An 18734-nucleotide genomic window follows, 5' to 3' on the forward strand; every position below is an offset into this window, starting at 1 on the left:
CTCCAGGCTCCGAGCCATCAGCCCAGAGCCTGACGCGGGGCTCGAACCCACGGACCGCGAGACCGTGACCTGGCTGAAGTCGGACGCTTAACCGACTGCGCCACCCAGGCGCCCCAAAAATAAATTTTTAAAAAAATGTTTGTTTATTTTTGAGAGACAGAGCATGAGTGGGGGAGGGGCAGAGAGAGAGAGAGAGAGAGAGAGAGAGAGAGAGAGTGAGAGAGAGAGAGAGACAGAATCTGAAGCAGGTTCCAGGCTCCGAGCTGTCAGCACAGAGCCCAATGCGGGGCTTGAACTCACGAACCGCGAGATCGTGACCTGAGCCGAAGTCGGCGCTTAACTGACTGAGCCACCCAGGTGCCCCACAACTTGGCTTTCTTGACCCTAACCTTATATTCTTAGTTTTCTCACCCCTCATTCTATTTAACTTGCTGCTTATTTGTTCTGCTTTCCCGAAACAGGCATTCCCCAAGATTCAATCCTTGGTTCTCCTCTATATTCTTCTATATTCTCATCACCTTCAGTAACTTCAACTAGCATTTCTCTGTGTATCTGTTGACCATATCTACCTGGATACTTGGTTTTCCCCTTACCAGCATCATGTTGGAGCCTAAACAAGTCTTTCCTACAAACCCACTCCACCTAAGAGAATAAGGATGAGCACTTATTAAACTCTTACTGTGTGCCAGATAGTGTTCTTAACTTTATGTGTGTATCTGACTCAATAGAAGTAAGCAGCTGAGCTGGGATTCAAACTCAGGCAGTCTGACTCTGTGTTTGTTCCTCTTGACCTACTTATATCTGCGGAGTAGGCCCAGCCTTCCATTCACCTTGGCTCTTCCCTCTCCCTCACCTCCCACATTTAATGAATGGACGGAGCTCATAGGATCTACCTGGGTTGGAAATCTCTTTGTCTAGTCTTGCTTCCTCCCTCTCTTTCAGACTTTTGTTCCTCTCACCTGGACTGCTGAACTAACAACTACCCTCTAGTCTCTCCGTTCCACATCAGTGGCCTTCAAACATTTCTACTTTCAAATACATTTTACATGAAAGCCCTAAATGTACAGCAGACAAAGGCAGTGGAGCTCTGATGGAAGTTGGGGAGGAACCCAGATTCCCACCTGCTCTGTGCTGACATTGTCCTCCATGGTAGCTCCTGGTGCCTCAGTGGAAACTTTGGGGTGTAGAATCCACTACTAAGCCAAAATATTGGATAATTTATTTATGACACATCTCTCAGTGGACTCTCCCCGCCGCCCCCCCCACCCCCCAAAACATTCCATGGTTCAAAGACTTGGTGATGAGGTCATAGGGGCCCCACCCTCTTTTCAAGTTCGTTTGTGTTCTTTCATTGCACCCACCAGGACTCTAAAGTCTAGTCTAGATGAACTAGACTATTACTTCCTTTTCTCAAACATCTGCAGTTTCTTTCCTCCATGCCTTTGACTTTGCACCAAATTTCTGTTTATTTAAATGCCGTTCATTCTTCTGAAACAACAGCTCCTCCAGGAAGCCTTTGCCCACTGGCCTAACCATCTGAACCCTGAGAACACGTTGTGCCTCCTTTTGGCATCCACCTTCTGTTTTGTGTTAGGATTATTGTAAACATGTGTTCTACTTCCCCTTTGATGGTAACCTCTCAGGGGTTGTCCTTGCTATACGCTGTGGTGCCAACACTAAACATACAGCCTTAAACCAAGACCCACCGAACACAAATGTATTGCATATAGTGAAAACAATTTAGTCATTTGGTAAGTATTTGGGGATACTGGTTAAGCAAAGTTTTAGGCCCTGGGAATACAAGATCCCAGCTTTTATGGCATGGACAGCGGGTATGGACACACGTGAGCAGATATGATAAGGTCCTCCTCTACAGAAGTATACATTTCACATGGTTTTAGACGTTGTAGAAGAAAGAAGTCATCAAGTCCAGCTGACCCAAGTCCCTTGTTTTGCTCAAAGAGATGGAATGATTGGACCAAGGTCAGTGGCCAAACCTGGGTGAGAAAGACCCCGTTGTCTGGGCATTATGTCATGGCTTTTAGGCCACATCTGATTGGCCCCCAAGCATAATATCTTACTGGCTTGGAAAAATGTGTGAAACAGAGATTGTTCTTTGCAAGATTAACTTTATATCCTATTTTCTCTTCCACTTTTTATTTATTGAAAATTTTTTAAACATTTATTTACTCTTGAGAGAGAGAGACAGAGAGACAAAGCACGAGCAGGGGAGGGGCAGAGTGAGAGAGGGACACAGAATCTGAAGCAGACTCCAGGCTCTGAGTTGTCAGCACAGAGCCTGATGCAGGGCTCGAACCCACGAACCATGAGATCATGACCTGAGCTGGGTTGGACGCTTAAGTGACTGAGCCACCCAGGCGCCCCTCTGTCCATGTTTATAATGATTGAGTCTTTTCTATTTTCCTCCTTCCCTCCCCCTCTCCACCCCTGCCTGCCCCCACCCCCACCCCGAACAATCATGTGAACAATGTATGTAGTTATGTATTGCTCTACCACTCATCTCAGTTAATAAATTACCCGTGACATCGCCTAGACCCTGAAACGTCCTGAGGTTAGGAGTCAGGGAAGGAATCTTCTCCCATATTCTTTATCAGGTACATTCTAGCTTGAGCTGTCTTAAGTGATTAAGGTGTGCTAGAGTGAATTTTAACAACTCAGGGAGATGGGGTTGCAGGCACTCCCAAAGAGAGAGGGAGCTTACGTGATACGTAACATGTCTCATGTTCAAAAAACATACGTATATCTAGACATAGGTACATTTTGATATTTATTGAGATTTCATGGGACACATAGAAATACATTAGAAGATCTGAACATGTATAAATAAGCATTGAGAGGCTCTGTAAAGTATTTTTAATGCAAGGGGAATGTGAGAAACATTTAGGCAGTAAGCATGCTTTGACGTTAATTGTGTTAGTTGTTGAAGGGTGAGTTGGAAGGAAGCAAGGGAAGAAAGGTGGACCGTTATGCTTAAAGACCCAATGGTGGAAAGCTCAGTAATGGGCATTAGAGGGTTATCTATAGGAGACAGGTGACAGAGTTGAAGTAGTGGGCATTTGGGGGTCGATTCTAATAACATTTCCGCTTTACAGACTTCTCCACGTGACATTTGAAGAATGTTGTGGAAGGTTTCTGCACTCTAGCCAGACGAAGGAATTCCCCATTCTTTGTCGATCTGTGCAGTCCCACTGGATATATTTGCTTATAAGCTATTTGAGGCAAGGGCCATATTTTCCCACAGCCTCTAACACAATGCTTTACACATAGTAGGCACTCAATAAGGATTTGTCAAGCGTATGAATGCATAGGGTTTCCATAAAGGCATGATCCAAGGCTGTGCAGGTGGTTGTTCCTCCATTTTTATTGCCATTCGGAACTTACAGCTCCCCTAGCAACTATAACTTGTACCCCTCGAGCATATGTGGTATTTAGTATTTCTGTATGTGGTGTCAACTTTCATGTCGTAATATACTATATATGTAACTGGTTAACTTACAGTTGTTTTGGGAACCACAGGCTTTTTCCCATCTAAAATAAGCCCTTGCTAGCCATCCTAGCCTATGAAGAGGTAACATTCATCGCATGACCTTTCCATGCCTAACTCTCTCCCCCTGACCCTGGCCCCCCAATTTGGTAGACACATCCAGTTACAAACATATGTTTTAGTTATAATGACAAATCTGTGCTAAATAGCCTTTTTGCTAGTAGCACTATGACATTAATATTTCTTTTTTATATTAAAAGTTTTTTAAGCTTGTTTATTTTGGGAGAGAGCATTTGCACAAGTGGGGTAGAGAGAAGGAGAGACAGAATCCCAAGCAGGCTCTGCACCATCAGCGGGGAGCCTGATGGGGTCGAACTCAAAAACCATGAGATCGCGACCTGAGCTGAAATCGGACGCTCAACTGACTGAGCCACCCAGGCATTAATATTTCTAAAGGCCACTTTTATACTTACTATTATTTTGTCGGGGGTACTTTTATATTATATGTGTATTTTGAAAAAAGGGATCAATTCAAGAGATGGTCTGGTTATGTGAGAAGGTCCTAGAGACAATGACATAGAACAAATATGTTTTCTTCTCCTTGTGCAACCAAAGATGAAAGATAATGGCTTTGTTTGCCTAAAGTAGATACCATAACTTTTCTTTTTCTGTTCATAATCACAAAAATTTTGACAGTTTCTTGAAGCCAAGAAAAATAACTACACTTCATCTTAGTTCTTCTTGTATTTATTTATTTTATTTTGAGAGAGAGAGAGAGAAAGAGAGAGAGAGAGAGAGACAGGGAGAGTGGGGAAGGAGCAGAGAGAGAGAGGGAGAGACACAATCTTAAGGTGGCTCCATGCAGAGCATGGGCTCGACACAGGGCTCGACCTCATGACCCTGAGATCATGATCTGAGGTGAAATCAAAAGTCAGAGACTTAAGCTGTTGAGCCACCCAGGTGCTCATTAGTTCTTCTTGTAATTCAGCTTTATGAACAGAAAGCCAAGGAAAGGGGGCAGTGTGCTGGTGGGGGTGTGGTATTAAAGGAAGTCTTAATATCCTCTGATATAAGTCAAAAATGACATGTTCCATATTCTTTGTTTGAATAGACTGATAAATAAATTTACACATAAGTGTTAATATGTGAACTACCACATAGCATTTATAGTTCATTTATAGTTTAAAAGGAATTTCATGGTATTATAGTATATTAACCTTCAATATTAATGTGATGATAGAGATTTCACATTGGGTAGGTGGGAGAGATGTCTCTGGGTGAATAGTTCACTCACCCCCTCAACCCATACCACATAAAAGGCCACTTCCTCTGCCCTTATGCAATGCTTGAACTTGTTAGTGCCTGTATGGTTTGCAGACAGTTTAAAAATGACCGCTTATGGGTCTAGTAGCACTCAATTCCCGTACTGAGACAAAAGATACTAGAAAGATCATTTTGCATCACAGCCAGTTTTGGTTTTTTTCTTCTCCTTTTCTTTCTGTCTTTTTTTTTTTTTTTTTTTTTTGCATTAGGTTAGAGTTCATAATCAGAGCTGAAGACAGTTCAGTGATGATTGATTAATTAATTCATGTGATTTTTATCGGGTACTGGCTATGGGCCAGGCACTACATAACGTATGAGAGAGAATGATAACCGAGATGATTGTGGTCATCGTCCTCATCTAGATTTCTGTGTACATAAGGAAAGAAATGAAAAACCAGTGAAAAAGAAAGAAAAATACTAAACTGTAGTAACTACCAAGATGGGAATAAAAAATTTTGCTAAGATGGTGAAATATGATTGGAGGTGTAAAACCTACTTTCGATGAGGGGTTAGGGGAAGGCCGCGTTTAAGCTAAGTTCTGAAGGTTGGGTGGTCATCTTGTGGAGAACAGGGATGGCGATGGGGTAAAAAGAGATGGGGATGATGCTGATGGTAGAAATGATGGTGGAGTTGGTGGTGGTGATGTGATAATGATGACGGTGATGGAGATCATAGTGGTGATAGGGATTAGGAGCCATGATGAGGATTAAAACTACTCTATGGTAAAAACAACGGAGCTACATCAAATGTTACGCTTTGACATTTTGCCAAAGAAGACCTAGAAATAATAACAATTAGAATAATATTATATAACTTATCTAATCTTACCTTTGCCTGGGAACAACATACCCTCAAAACTATACCTAGACCAAGCAATAATTCTGCAACTTTTGTATTTTCTTTTGTAGCTGATGAATCATAGAAAACAAAACAAAACAAAACAGAGTGACTACTCTCATCCTGTTCTTCTGTAGGCAAAATCCAGGAGTTTTGACAACAGTTTCTTTCTTTTTATGTATTTATTTTTAATGTTTATTTATTTTTGAGACAGAGAGAGACAGAGCATGAACGGGGGAGGGTCAGAGAGAGGGAGACACAGAATCTGAAACGGGCTCCAGGCTCCGAGCTGTCAGCACAGAGCCCAATGCGGGGCTCAAACTCACGGGCTGTGAGATCATGACCTGAGCCGAAGTCGGATGCTTAACCGTCTGAGCCACCCAGGCACCCCGAAAACAGTTTCTTAATACCGTACTACCTTTGCCTTGAGGTCAATGATTGACAAGTATTAGGGAAAAAAATAACATTTTGGGGGCAGGAAACTAATTACTGACCTGCGGTTTTGTTAATTTATTGATTTGATCAATTTCTATAATGCACTAAGTTTATTTTTCTCTTCAGGGAGAATTTCTGAATATTTCCTGATGGTTATCTCCTCCTTCCCTGCCATATGCTCTTCCCTCTTTTCCTTCTCCTTCTTCTCCTACCAAATCATCCTTAGCATCGACATGTGAAGGTTTCATTGAGGAGCAGGTTATTAATGCTAAGTCGCATCACAAGAGATGGTGTTTTAAAATTGGCTGAGTTGCTGTTAATTATATGCACTCTTACTCATTATCTATGGCAGAGCACTTATGGAAAACCAGCACATTTTATTTATCTTTTGTTTCTGAATTTGAGATTTAAGGACATGGAAAGAATCTCAGTTATTTTGTTAACTGGAAAAAGCGAGTTATAAAACTAATTTTATACTAAGTGCTTAATTTTATATTATGAAATCTATATTATACTATGAAAACATAAGATGCATGTATACATAATTTTATATGCCTACAAAGGCCATCAAGATAATAATAAGATGTTAATCTTTTAAGAGTGGGATATTTTGAGAAAATTTTCTGTTTTTTCTTTTCCTAAATTCTGAAATTTCAGTGAAAAGGGATAGTTTAGAAATAAACTACAAACAAAACATTTACTTGTTTTGGCCCTTGGCCTGGTATTCCTAGCCATTTCGAAAATAATCAGAGATTTGGGTGAACAAACTGTGTTCTCTTTTGTTGCTTTATATTAGCATTCACATACAAAAAAGGAAAGATCTGGTGTCTTAAAAGAGGACAGTGCTTAAATATATTAAAGGTAATAGATCGTGTGACATTAAAATTACATTTTCAAAGAAATTGAATAACCATTATAATTCATCATGTTATGTGGAAAAAATTAGTTTATGTAGTAAAATAAGAATTGTGTAAAAGCAAAAATGTATGTGTGTAGGAGAAAAGACCACAAATAAATAACCATAATTTGGGCCGCGGCAATTTCTAGGTGTGGGGAATCACGTTTCTTCATTTTTCAATGACCAGGTATCCCCTTTAAAATGAAATATATAAACATTATTATATTAAAAAAAAAAAGTCAGAACAAGATGACCCAGAAAGGAATCATTCAGATGTTTTGGTGAAAATAACCCTGGAAACATGTTACTTTTTCTCTGTGTTCATCCAGTGGCTCAAGTAAACAATAGCAAATAATACCATTGAATTTCTCAGACACTGTCTAAACTCTAGAGAAATTCAAAGAAATCTCAAGCTTCAGGGTTGGACTATTGGATTGTCTAACTGGTTATAGCTTGGACGTATTATTGTTAATATGATTATTAGACACGTTACCAACTCAGTGCAATTGATCAGGAGAGTTCAAACACATCAGGAAGCCACAGGAGAGTTTCCTAAAGACTTGCTTACATACTTCCATACAAATGGAATACGAATCAGCTGTATTCACCTCAGTGCCCGGTTCAGCTGCCGGACAAACCCACTGTATGAACTGACCCAATCGCTTGGGCGTCCTTGGACCTCTGGCTTAGGGGAAGAGAACTGTGGGCTGGCAGCGCCTGGTACAGAGGAGGCCCTCAATAAATGGGTGACTGGTCAGGGGCAGCTAAACGCGTCTGATCCCGACTATATCCCATCCCATGGTTTTAACTGGAAAGTAGGCACTTTATGTGTGATATTTACATGAATGGTACCTGCCTGGGGTAAAAAGGTAAAAACGGAAGAGTAATTGTGTTAACAGTAATAACAAGATACTGAAAATCATGGCTGCCAATTATTGTGCACCTGTGTGTGCCAGGCCCCCGCAAGCCAGGCCTTCAAGATCACCAGGGGCGCCCCCCCACCCCCCAGTTGCTAGAGGACTTGTCTTTTCCTGATGGTTATAACATGGAAAGAAACACAATGGCCAGGCTCTCGGCTCACGTGATGTCTAATGCCCTTCACCGCCTCCCCCCCTGCCCCCGTCCACCTTTCCTTTTAGTCTGCACCCTGATGGTGTTCCATCTCTGTCCGAGGCAGATGAGATTCAAGGTGAGAGAAAGAACAAATCCTGTAAGGTAATTCTGTCACTCACCTCATCTTCATAATCTTCCCTGAGCTTCCTCTGCGGCTCACCCCGGTATTGATCGAGTCACAGGCTATAGCAGACCGAGGCAGGGGGCTGGAAACCTTTCCGGGCCACCCGCGCCAGTGCGCCCGTCTCAGCTCCGAGAAGAAAAGCCTGCTGTGAAAACAATCAGTGCATTCGCTTTAGATCTAAGTGATTCCAACTAGGTCGATGCTTCATGCTGATGTGTTGAAAACATTTAAAAAATTTCTCAGAGTTTGATTTCCACTGGAACATTATGGCTTGTGTCTGCAGTTGTTATTTTCCACGAATGCAGCCGACGACTGCTTCCTGCCACAGTACACAAAAGCAGTGGGGACACGGAGGCTTTTTGTCTGCGTGGAGGTTTACTGCGAATGCTTTTTGGGGAAGAGGGAGGAACACGTGCCCAGGTTTGGCTGATAAGCCGCGTGTCATCTTGACCGACGGCGGTAGGGGTTTTTGTTATTGTTTGTTTGGCTCCTGAAGTGAATGTGAGCCAGGGCTGACCAAGTACAAATGCGGGCAAATGGACAACTCCCCGGTTTGGTGTTGAGTGTTGAGATTCTTCTCTGTTTTGGCACAGACTTTTATGAGGCCACTTAACAATGACGTCAAGAGTGGCTTTCTCTTCCAAAGGATCCATTGGGTCTCTGCAAGTTTAGGTTTATATTCAAGAATAATTGGAGCTCCTCATCACGTCTTGGCATCCAGTGGAAAAGAAGCATTTACACAGATATCCTTACCCAAATTAATATTTATTCAATGTCTGGTGGGCACTTGGGACAATATTTAATGGTGGAAGGCACAATCACAGATTTTTCCACCTGAAAAATAATCTGTAAAGGACAGGAACCCTGTACCAGCATTTCTGTGGTTTCGGGGACGTGACAAGAGGTGGGAAGTCCACTTTGAAAGTGTGGGGGGTCAGGGGCATCCATAAACGTATTAAATCTGATCACGTTTCCAAATTCCTCGTCCTGGCTATTAATAACAGAGCCCAGATTTGTTAAGAACAAATCAAAACAAAACAAAAACAAAAAACAAACAAAACCCCCCACAAAAATCTACAAACCACACCTTCCTAATTACTTTTCCTTTGTTTGGAGATGCAGTCAAAGGACTGACATTAGGGCTTTTTGTTTTGTTTTGTGTTGTTTTGTTTTGTTTTGTTTCATATAGTTCCCTGGGAGATCTGTGGCTGAGTCAGAGTTAGAACTAGGTTGTTAAGTGTTCCGTCTGCCAAGTTCTATAAAAACTATGTGTGTCACTTCAGCTAAGTTTTCTTTGCAATGCCATCGTTTAAATCAAATGTTGGGGTTTTCTTCTAGGCATGAACTCTCTGGGGTTGTGTTACCCTGTTTGCTGTTTACTGTCAAGACGCTGAGAGAATGTTCTTATAATGATCCAAGAGGAAGTGGCAAATGAATGCTCTTCTTCAGGTATTTTGTTGATTTTTCAAAATGCCTGCCAATAGGAAAATTTCCACAAAACTGTCATCTGAGGGTTTGCTGTATAAATCTGGGAGAAAGCCTTATGGTGTTTTCTTTAGTGAAATGAGTGAGATCCTAAGATCCCCTTTGTGCTCTGATCTGCTGTTTCTCTCAAAGGTTGGCTTTCTTATTTGTCAGAATTGTTCCTTAATTCATTACCGTTTCCCGCCTCTGGTTAGTTCTGCGTCCGTGGGAGACATTGTGGTTTATTTCACCGAACACCTACTTTGAGTACCTGTTGTTTATACACTTGACTATTAGCTCATATTCTAAATTCAAACTGCTTATAGATGGCCCCCTTTGGAACTTTTATTTGCTATTTTTATATCTCATTTTAAAGAATAAGATCAAGAGGGTGTGGCTTTTATGAGTAAAGGTACTATAGATCTTTGGGTATTACTTTACACTTGAATTTAGATACGCATTTGTATCTGGAAAGCCCAACATGTGTTCGGGGGTTTAGGTCAGTGATACTGATAGCTTCGTTCGGGAGGAGGCGGGAAGAAAACTTCAACTGAATGTCCTCAGCCTCGAAGGTACAAAAGGCTTGTGTTTAAGGGAGACCCGGGTCAATGCTGATGGATCTGGGGGCAGAACTTGTCTGCAGCTTTCTAGTTCTTTTTCTTCTTTTTATATTAGATGTTTGCTTCTCTAAAATGGGACAACTGTTCAAAATGTCTTGGTCTATAGAGTTTTAGAGCCTGGAGATAATATAATCAAGAGAGCTTGTCATGATAATGCTATTTCACAGTGGTTCATAGCTTGAAGGAGGCAGCATTTATGTAAAACCTTGCTCCTTCTTTCCAATAACAGTGTTTGGCTAAAAACATTAAGAATGTGGCACCATTGCAGGTCAACGAGTGGGGGAAATAATTCTGATATGTCACCTCTCCAGCACCATTTCATTCGTTTGGAAAACAAACTCCTTGGGTGTGCTGTACAACTACTATTTGTACTTTAAATGTACTATCAAGAGCCCTATTTGTAAAGAATTTATGCACTTAATTTATGTACTCAGCTTGTCAAGTTACTTTGTTTCTGGATTTTCCGCCCCAGAGCAATGGGGAGCGTCCAACATGCACCGCGAGAGAAAAACTGTAGGCTTATAATAAGCCTATAGTGGCTCATGCGTGAAGCTTAGGCTACTATAGATTTTCCAGAAAATCAAATATGGATGTTGCAGAAATAACTTTTCTTGCCAGAAGAAGAGACTCATTATGGGACCATTAACTGTGGATCTCTTGGGAGTTTCCTTAAGCAATTATTTAAAAGCCAGTGTTTCCCAGCCAAACTTTTGGAGAAATATAACCTGATGCTGGCAGGTCAGCAGAGCTACTTTAAATGAACATTTCCCCACAGGAAGTTATTTCAGATGGGCCAGTGGAAATGGCAGGTGGCACTGAGTTCTCTTTCAGCTAATTGGGAAAGCATGTTTTCACAAGGGTAGATGCTTTAAGGTGAGCATACTGAAAAAAAATGGATAAAATTAGTTTTCCAGAAATAATAAATTTTAGACATCGTTCAGCAATTTTTAATATAAAAAAACCCTTCTGTGCCTTGGGTAATGTGAAGATGGCATTATTGAGGAGTTGTATTATGACACGTTAATGCATAAGGCAAGTCTTAATTCGTCTGATGAATCCCATTAAACTACTGTGTATGGAATCTTGTGGATTCAGAGGAAGCTGAATTGTAGAGTTGTCATGCTTTGTCAATTTATTTTTATTCTTTTGCAGCCCTCTATCTGGTCACTATTGCTTTCGTCCTCGAAAGGAAACTGCAGGGTTTTGTTTTTGTTTTCTGGACTTCCTCTGAACTTTGAGGATCATGTAGAGCACCATCTCACAAATGTTGGAGAGCTCTTTTTCACAAAAGGCAATAAAAATATATCCCTGGTTTAATAAATGGTGGGCCCTGCCTCATTCTTAGTTTCCGATTGACAAGAGGCTGAATTATTTCCATAAAGCTATTGCTTCCTTCTGTCTAGTGCTTTTTTTTTCGTTAGTGGGGTTCAAGAGCCTTTTGGCAGAAGGATGATGTATGGGGATACATTATTGTCTCCCTCTTTGTGGTTCCCATTCAGATGACTGCTGACAGTATTTAGCTTGTTTACTTATGGAATTTTAAAAAGGCATTGAATTTAGAACACTATATTAGTTCATTGTCAGGATGTTCTATTTCGTTGACAAGCAGAATTTAGAAAATATTCGGATGCCTAATAACTTATTGTTCTTCAAATCTATTTTCTTCTATTGAAAAAAATATTATGAAGACTGTTGATCATACCTGTTGCTCTGATTATATGTATATCCCTTACGATATAAAGTAGGAAGAGATTAAATTCAAATGTGGAAGGTAGTTTTAGGAAACAGATTAATTTGCTTATTCATTTGTTTCTTGATTCGTTCATTCACTTCATTCATTCATTTATTCACTCACCAACTAATCAATGGATATTTGTTCAGCTTTTAACAAGTGGTAGGCATTTTATTGAATGCTTAGGATAAAAGTAAAAACACACATGGTTTTTGCCCTCAAGGAGTTTATGGTTTATTGTAAAAACAAAACAAAACAAAAAAACAGAACAAAAAACAACACATAATTACAATGTAATGATATTTGCCATAATTCATCCAATGAACAAATATTTTTTGAGTCCCTACCATGAGCTAAGCACAGTCCTAGGAATCAGGATATGATGAGAAAGTCTCTGTCTTCTTAGAGCTCAGGAGACCTCATCTCCTGTCACATGTCCCCTTGTCCACTTTGGTATGGCCACATTGGGCATTATTGGTCTGACCTCTTTCAGTTGCAAATGACAAATTTAAATCAAGCTGTTAAGCAAGAGAGGGTGATTCCTGCCTCACCTAATTGATGAGTCCAAGCTCTGAGGCTCAAATAATTCTATAGGGGCTGTGTCTCTGTCTCCGTGTCTCACCAGTTTTTTCCTTTCTTTCTCCCATTACTTTCTCCCACAGTAGGAAATCTGCAAGGATTCTTACTGCTCTTTTGGAGTTTACAAGCTCACTCTTTAGTTCAATTTCTAGGTCAGTTAGCAGGAGTAACCACGCTTGAGGCAATGACCTGAACTTATTTGGTCACAAAACCTCACCTGAACTGGTTTGTTCAGATTATTTACATTTTTTTTTTTCTGTAGAAATGTTAATTAGGGTGATGTTCCAGAATGTGCTGGAGTGTTACTTAATATATATTCTAAGCATTGTATTATCCTTGTACAATCTGTAAAATTCTGAGTTCAGATTCATATCTTGCTCTAGTGGAATCATAGAGGGGATTGTGAGCCTATATAATTAAGTTTTTTATATTCATCCATCAGTTGAATCTAAAAATGGGGAAAAACATTCCAGTATTTGAAATATTTGCTATAAAACAAACATAAAGTGTTTCATAGGTTAAGACATGCAATCGTGTATATCTTCAAAGCAGTGTCACTAAAAGTAGAAATACAATTAATGAAAGTTGGAAGTGGGGAGGGCAATGGAGCAAGATATTTTTCTTCCTAAATATTTTAATATGCTTTTGCCTTTTCCTGAAGAAGATTCACTTCCTGTGCTAAGAAATCCATTACTTAAAATTCTTTTCCTTTTGAAGCACTCCTTTCCATGGCTTCAAGATCTGTTCCAGCCTGACTTTCAGGATCTGCTGGATGGCTGTCTTCTGGAATTTCCTTGCATTTTGCTGCCTTATTTGGGCCGTGGTTTCTTATAATCTCATATTCTCCTCACTCTTGAATTTCATTTGTTGTTGCTGTTATTCTTGGAGTACATTTTCAAGTAATTCTTTCAAATCTGTACAAATCTGTAGATGGTGGATTTGGGGAGTCTGAATGTCTGAAAACGACTTCATTTTGTCTTCACTCTTGATTGATAGCTAGAATGTAGGCTCAAAATAATTTTCACTCAGAACTTATGAAGGCATTTTCCCAATGTTTTTGGCATCCAGTGTTGCTTATGAAATGTCTCAAACCAATTTGGTCCTTCTTCCTTTGAAGGTAAATGTGATCTCTTTGGAAGCTTTTAGGATCTTCTTTAGAATCCCAGTATTCTGGGATTCTAAATTTTGAAATAAAATTCTGAAATTTTGAAATAAAATTCTGAAATTTTATAATAATGTGTTCAGATTTTTTCCCGGCATTCTTTCTGCTCACCCCCAGATAGAATCTTTCAAAATGAAGACATATTCTTTTTGTTGGTTTATTTAATCTTTGGATAATTTCATTCTTTTATTCCTTTGATAAATTGCTCATGTCCCTTTTCTTAACTACTTCTTTCTAGAACTACTAGTAGACAGATGTGGGTTCTTCTGGATTGATTGTGCTGAAATCCTTCATATTTTCTGCTTATTTGTCATTTTCTTCTAGATTCTGGAACATTTCATTGACTTTTTCATTCAGTATTCTATCAAGCTTTTAAATGTCAAGAATTATATTATGAATTTTTACAAACCCTGTTCCTTTTATCATTGCAACCTGTTCTTGTTATATGAATGAAATAGTCTGTTGAACTCTCTCAAAAAACCATCTGAAATTAGTTTAAGATTCCCTGCTCTTCCCTGAGTTATTTCTGTTTCCTCCAGCAACAGTGGATACTCCTGTTCATTTGTATTCTTTTGTTTTTTGTTTTTGTTTTGCTATGTTTTTTCTCAAGTATCTGACAATAGTGGGTTGCCCATTTGTATTTATGAATTAAGTATATGATAATTATTACATGTTGTTTCCACGGCTTTCCTCTGCAGCTTAACTATGTCAGACTTTACTCCATGTTGTGTGGGACTAGGAGTAATAGTTGAGCAGTTTGGGTGTGCCCTCTCAGACCCCAGAAGAAAGTTGGCCCCCACTCTGGGGTCCCATCCTTCACTTTGGAAGCCAGTATCTCCATTTTGAAAAATGTTGACAAGGATCAGAGGGGACTGCCTCATTCAGACCCTTATTAAATAATAAAGTCTTTTTATCAGGCTGTGAGATGAAATATTCAGAATGGTAAGAGAAAGAGAAAAATGATTTTAATCTACTCAAGGTACTCAAATATCTAATCAGGGTATTATTACATAATAATCAGATATCATCCGTATTATTTTCTGAGTCTATTATTTTTTTATTTTTATTTTTAAAGTTCATTTGCTTATTTTGAGAGAGACAGAGACAGCGTGAGCAGGGCAGGGGAGGGGCAGAGAGAGAGAGATAGAGAGAATCCCAAGCAGGCACCATACTGTAAGTCCAGAGCCTGATATGGGGTTCAAATTCATCATACTGTGAGATTATGACTTGAGCCAAAACTGAGAGTTGGATGCTAAGCCGACTGAGCCACCCAGGCACCCCTCTGAGTCTATTATTGGTGTGATTTCTTTTATTTCCAAACTCTGTGCAGAACTGTTAATTTCCACAATTATGACAGTGAGGAAAAAGTGTGGGCTAACTGGTATATCTGCTTGAGGAATTTGTTGAGATGGTCTTTATATCTTCTCCATGACTTTTTCATTACTGTTCCATGAAAATTTGAAAATAATATGTATTTTACATCTGTTAGATACAATGTTTCTCTCTTACTCTTTCTCCTCAATAAATCAGACTCTGTAATTGTGTTATTCAAGTACTCTATATTTTTTATCTGCTTAATCTGTCACATTTTGAAAGAGACGTGTTATCTCCCGGAAGACTGCACTTTCTGTTAGTTTCTCATTGTATTTCTAAAAATTATTCATCTAATGTATTTTGCGATTAGTTTTTTTTCAATGTATAAAGTTTCTTGACATATCCGTTTGGCAGAGTGTACCTTTTATAAATATGAAATATCCCCCTTAATGCATTTTGTTTCAGCCTTACTTCAATAGTAATATTTCCACCTGCTTTCCTTTTGTTTCCATTTGCTTATCGTATCTTCAGCTACTTAACATTTATCATTTTATTTAAAATGATCTTTTAAATAGCCTCTGAACTGGGTTTTGCCTTTCTTCCCTAATTTTAGTCATCGTCTTTTATATAGAAATGTTGTTCATTCCATTCGCAACATTAATTGATTTGTTTGGTCTTGGTCTTATTTTTATCTGATACCTTTTATGTTTTGTGGCCCTTCCCTCCTTCCTTCATCCCTTCTTTCCTTCTTTTCTTTCCTGTCTTTCCTTGGAGTGATCAATTTTTTTTTCTTACTGATTTAGTTCTCTATCTCATTTATCTTCTGCTAATGAGGAATATTACTTTTTGTAAAAAATATACTTGGCCCATTTTTTAAAAATCTTCTTCTAATGTTTACTTTTTTTTTTTAAAGAGAGAGAGAGAGAGAGACAGACAGAGCAAGAGCAGAGGAAAGGCAGAGAGAGGGAGACACAGAATCTGAAGCAGGCTCCAGGCTCTGAGCCGTCAGCACAGAGCCCAACACAGAGCTCAAAATCAGGAACCATGAAATCTTGGCCTGAGCCGAAGTTAGATGCTTAACCAACTGAGCCACCCAGGTGCCCCGACTTGACCAAAATTTTTTAACAGCAAATAATCACCGTAATCTCAGGATAAAGATAAGAATTTTAATATTCATTTACTCCATCCTAGTTGTGCCATCTTTTATTAAAAGTATATGAGGAGGGGCGCCTGGGTGGCGCAGTCGGTTGAGCGTCCGACTTCAGCCAGGTCACAATCTCGCGGTCCGTGAGTTCGAGCCCGGTGTCGGGCTCTGGGCTGATGGCTCGGAGCCTGGAGCCTGTTTCTGATTCTGTGTCTCCCTCTCTCTCTGCCCCTCCCCCGTTCATGCTCTGTCTCTCTCTGTCCCAAAAATAAATAAAAAACGTTGAAAAAAATTAAAAAAAAATAAATAAAAGTATATGAGGAATGTCTGGGTGGCTCAGTTGGTTAGGCATCTGACTTTGGCTCAGGTCATGATCTCGAGGTTTGTGGGTTTGGGCCCCACGTTGGGCTCTGTGTGTCGGATTCTCTGTCTCCCTCTCTCTCTGCCCCTCCTCTGTTTGTGCTCTCTCTCAAAAAAAGAAAAGAAACTAAGTAAATAAATGTAAAAAAAAAAGTATATAATATTTAGCTCTGGAATTTATTAAAAATAAGTTTACCTTTCCTTTCAAAAATCCTTCCTTAATAATTGATCTAAGCTTCAAGAGCATATTGTTAGAAATTCCTTACACTTAATATTTATTTAATTGGTCTTATTCCCCAAACATCTCCTGTATATGACAATTCCTTTCATTCTGCTACATTTATGTAGCTTCCTATCTGCCTCAGTGATTTTTTTAAATAGAAAGCACATTGAATTCTTGCATTAAAAAAGGTGAAAAATAACGATTTATGTAAGAATAGAATTTCAGGAAAATAGTTCATTTTGCTAAATATTTCTAGAAATCTTCCTGCATTCTTTAGTGTTACTTTGAAGATTCCTGTGAGAAAATATTTTGACTTACCCATAAAGAATTGAGGAGATAAAGACAACGTGTGTATTAGTGTACGTGTATGTATATACTGTCATTTTTGAGGACTGGCATTCCTATAATTTTGACATATTCTTCCTGTTTTCTTTCCATGATATTAGGCAATGGTTATAGTAGAGGATGATACTTTAAGTATTTTACTTCCACAAATAAAATTTGGCAACCATTTAAAAAATTTTTATATTAAGTTCTAAAATCCAATTCTGGGGGCGCCTGGGTGGCTCAGTCGGTTAAGCGGCCGACTTCAGCTCAGGTCATGATCTCGCGGTCCGTGAGTTCGAGCCCTGCGTTGGGCTCTGTGCTGACAGCTCAGAGCCTGGAGCCTGTTTCATATTCTGTGTCTCCCTCTCTCTGACCCTCCCCCGTTCATGCTCTCTCTCTGTCTCAAAGATAAATAAACGTTAAAAAAAAAATTAAAAAAAAAATAAAATCCAATTCTGGCAACCAATGGTTCTAACGTCTTTAATGTACATATTCATAGTTTTATCTTTACCCTTAGAATTCAGAAATTTGTCAGGATATGTCAAGAGATGGGCCCTCAAGAAATAATCCTGCCCTGCTCCCAGAAGACCTTTGGATATAAAGTCTTGTGACTTTCTTCAACTCAGGAAAAAGGTCTTTATTATATCTCTGATTAATGCTTTTCTTTAATTTTTTCTGTTCTTTTTTTCTTTTATGATTTCTTGTTATTTCCTGCATTCTTTTCTCTGGCTTTCCAGTTTATTAATTTGTCTTTTTCCCTACTTGCTAATTGCTCATTTTTTGTGCCTGGATGCTCCCCAACTTTTTTTCTGGATAAAATGTTAGCTCAAAATCCACTAAAATGGGGGCGCCTGGGTGGCTCAGTCACTTAAGTGTCCAACTTCGGCCCAGGCCATGATCTCGGGGTTTGTGAGTTTGAGCCCTGTGACGGGCTCTGGGCTGACAGCTCAGAGCCTGGAGCCTGCTTCAGATTCTGATTCTGTGTCTTCCTCTCTGCTCCTCCCTGCTCATGCTCTCTCTCTCTCTCTCTCTCTCTCTCTCTCTCTGTGTCTCTCTCAAAAATAAATAAGCATTGGAAAAATTTTTAAAAATCCACTAAAATGGCTTGAATCTATATGTGTATTTAATGTCCTGTTTCCTACATTCGTATTCTCTATAGGTGCTGTTAATTCTGATTGCATTAATTCTGGTGCATTAATTCTGATTGCCTGATTACCTCTCACCCTCATTTTTACAATAAAACACACAAATGTACATTTCAATTGGTTTTGACACACATGTGTGCCTATGTAACCACTATCCCCACCAAGACATTGAACACTCTCAGGGGCACAGAAACCTCCCTAGACTTTCAGAGGCATCTGTTATTTTGATTTTGTCATTATAATTTACGTTTTTCCTGTTCTAGAGATTCATTTAAATGGAATCGTATGGCGAGTTCTCTTTTAAGTCTTGCTTCTTTCCCACAGCGTAGTGCCGGAGATTCATTCATGTTTTTGCCTATGTCAGTATTCCTTCCTTCTTTCCTTCTTTCTTTCTTTCTTTCTTTCTTTCTTTCTTTCTTTCTTTCTTTC

The 18734-nt window shown here is 39.4% G+C and overlaps 1 protein-coding gene and 1 long non-coding RNA gene across 2 annotated transcripts in view; one reads left to right on the forward strand and one right to left on the reverse strand.

Moving 5' to 3' along the window:
• LOC121028924 (uncharacterized) overlaps positions 1–8590 on the reverse strand; it is a 25915-nt gene extending 17325 nt beyond the window's left edge. Inside the window, exon 1 of the long non-coding RNA XR_005789502.1 lies at positions 8231–8590. This is a non-coding gene — a long non-coding RNA (uncharacterized LOC121028924). The remainder of the gene's footprint in view (positions 1–8230) is intronic.
• Positions 8591–9534: 944 nt separating this feature from the next.
• Positions 9535–18734, forward strand: part of POU6F2 (POU class 6 homeobox 2) — a 470270-nt gene continuing 461070 nt past the window's right edge. Inside the window, exon 1 of the mRNA XM_040471600.1 lies at positions 9535–9684. Coding sequence (XP_040327534.1) covers positions 9667–9684 — 18 coding nt within the window. The 5' untranslated portion in view covers positions 9535–9666. The remainder of the gene's footprint in view (positions 9685–18734) is intronic.

This window comes from Herpailurus yagouaroundi, unplaced genomic scaffold, assembly GCF_014898765.1.
Source record: "Herpailurus yagouaroundi ecotype Mexico unplaced genomic scaffold, PumYag 100, whole genome shotgun sequence".
NCBI lineage: Eukaryota > Metazoa > Chordata > Mammalia > Carnivora > Felidae > Herpailurus > Herpailurus yagouaroundi.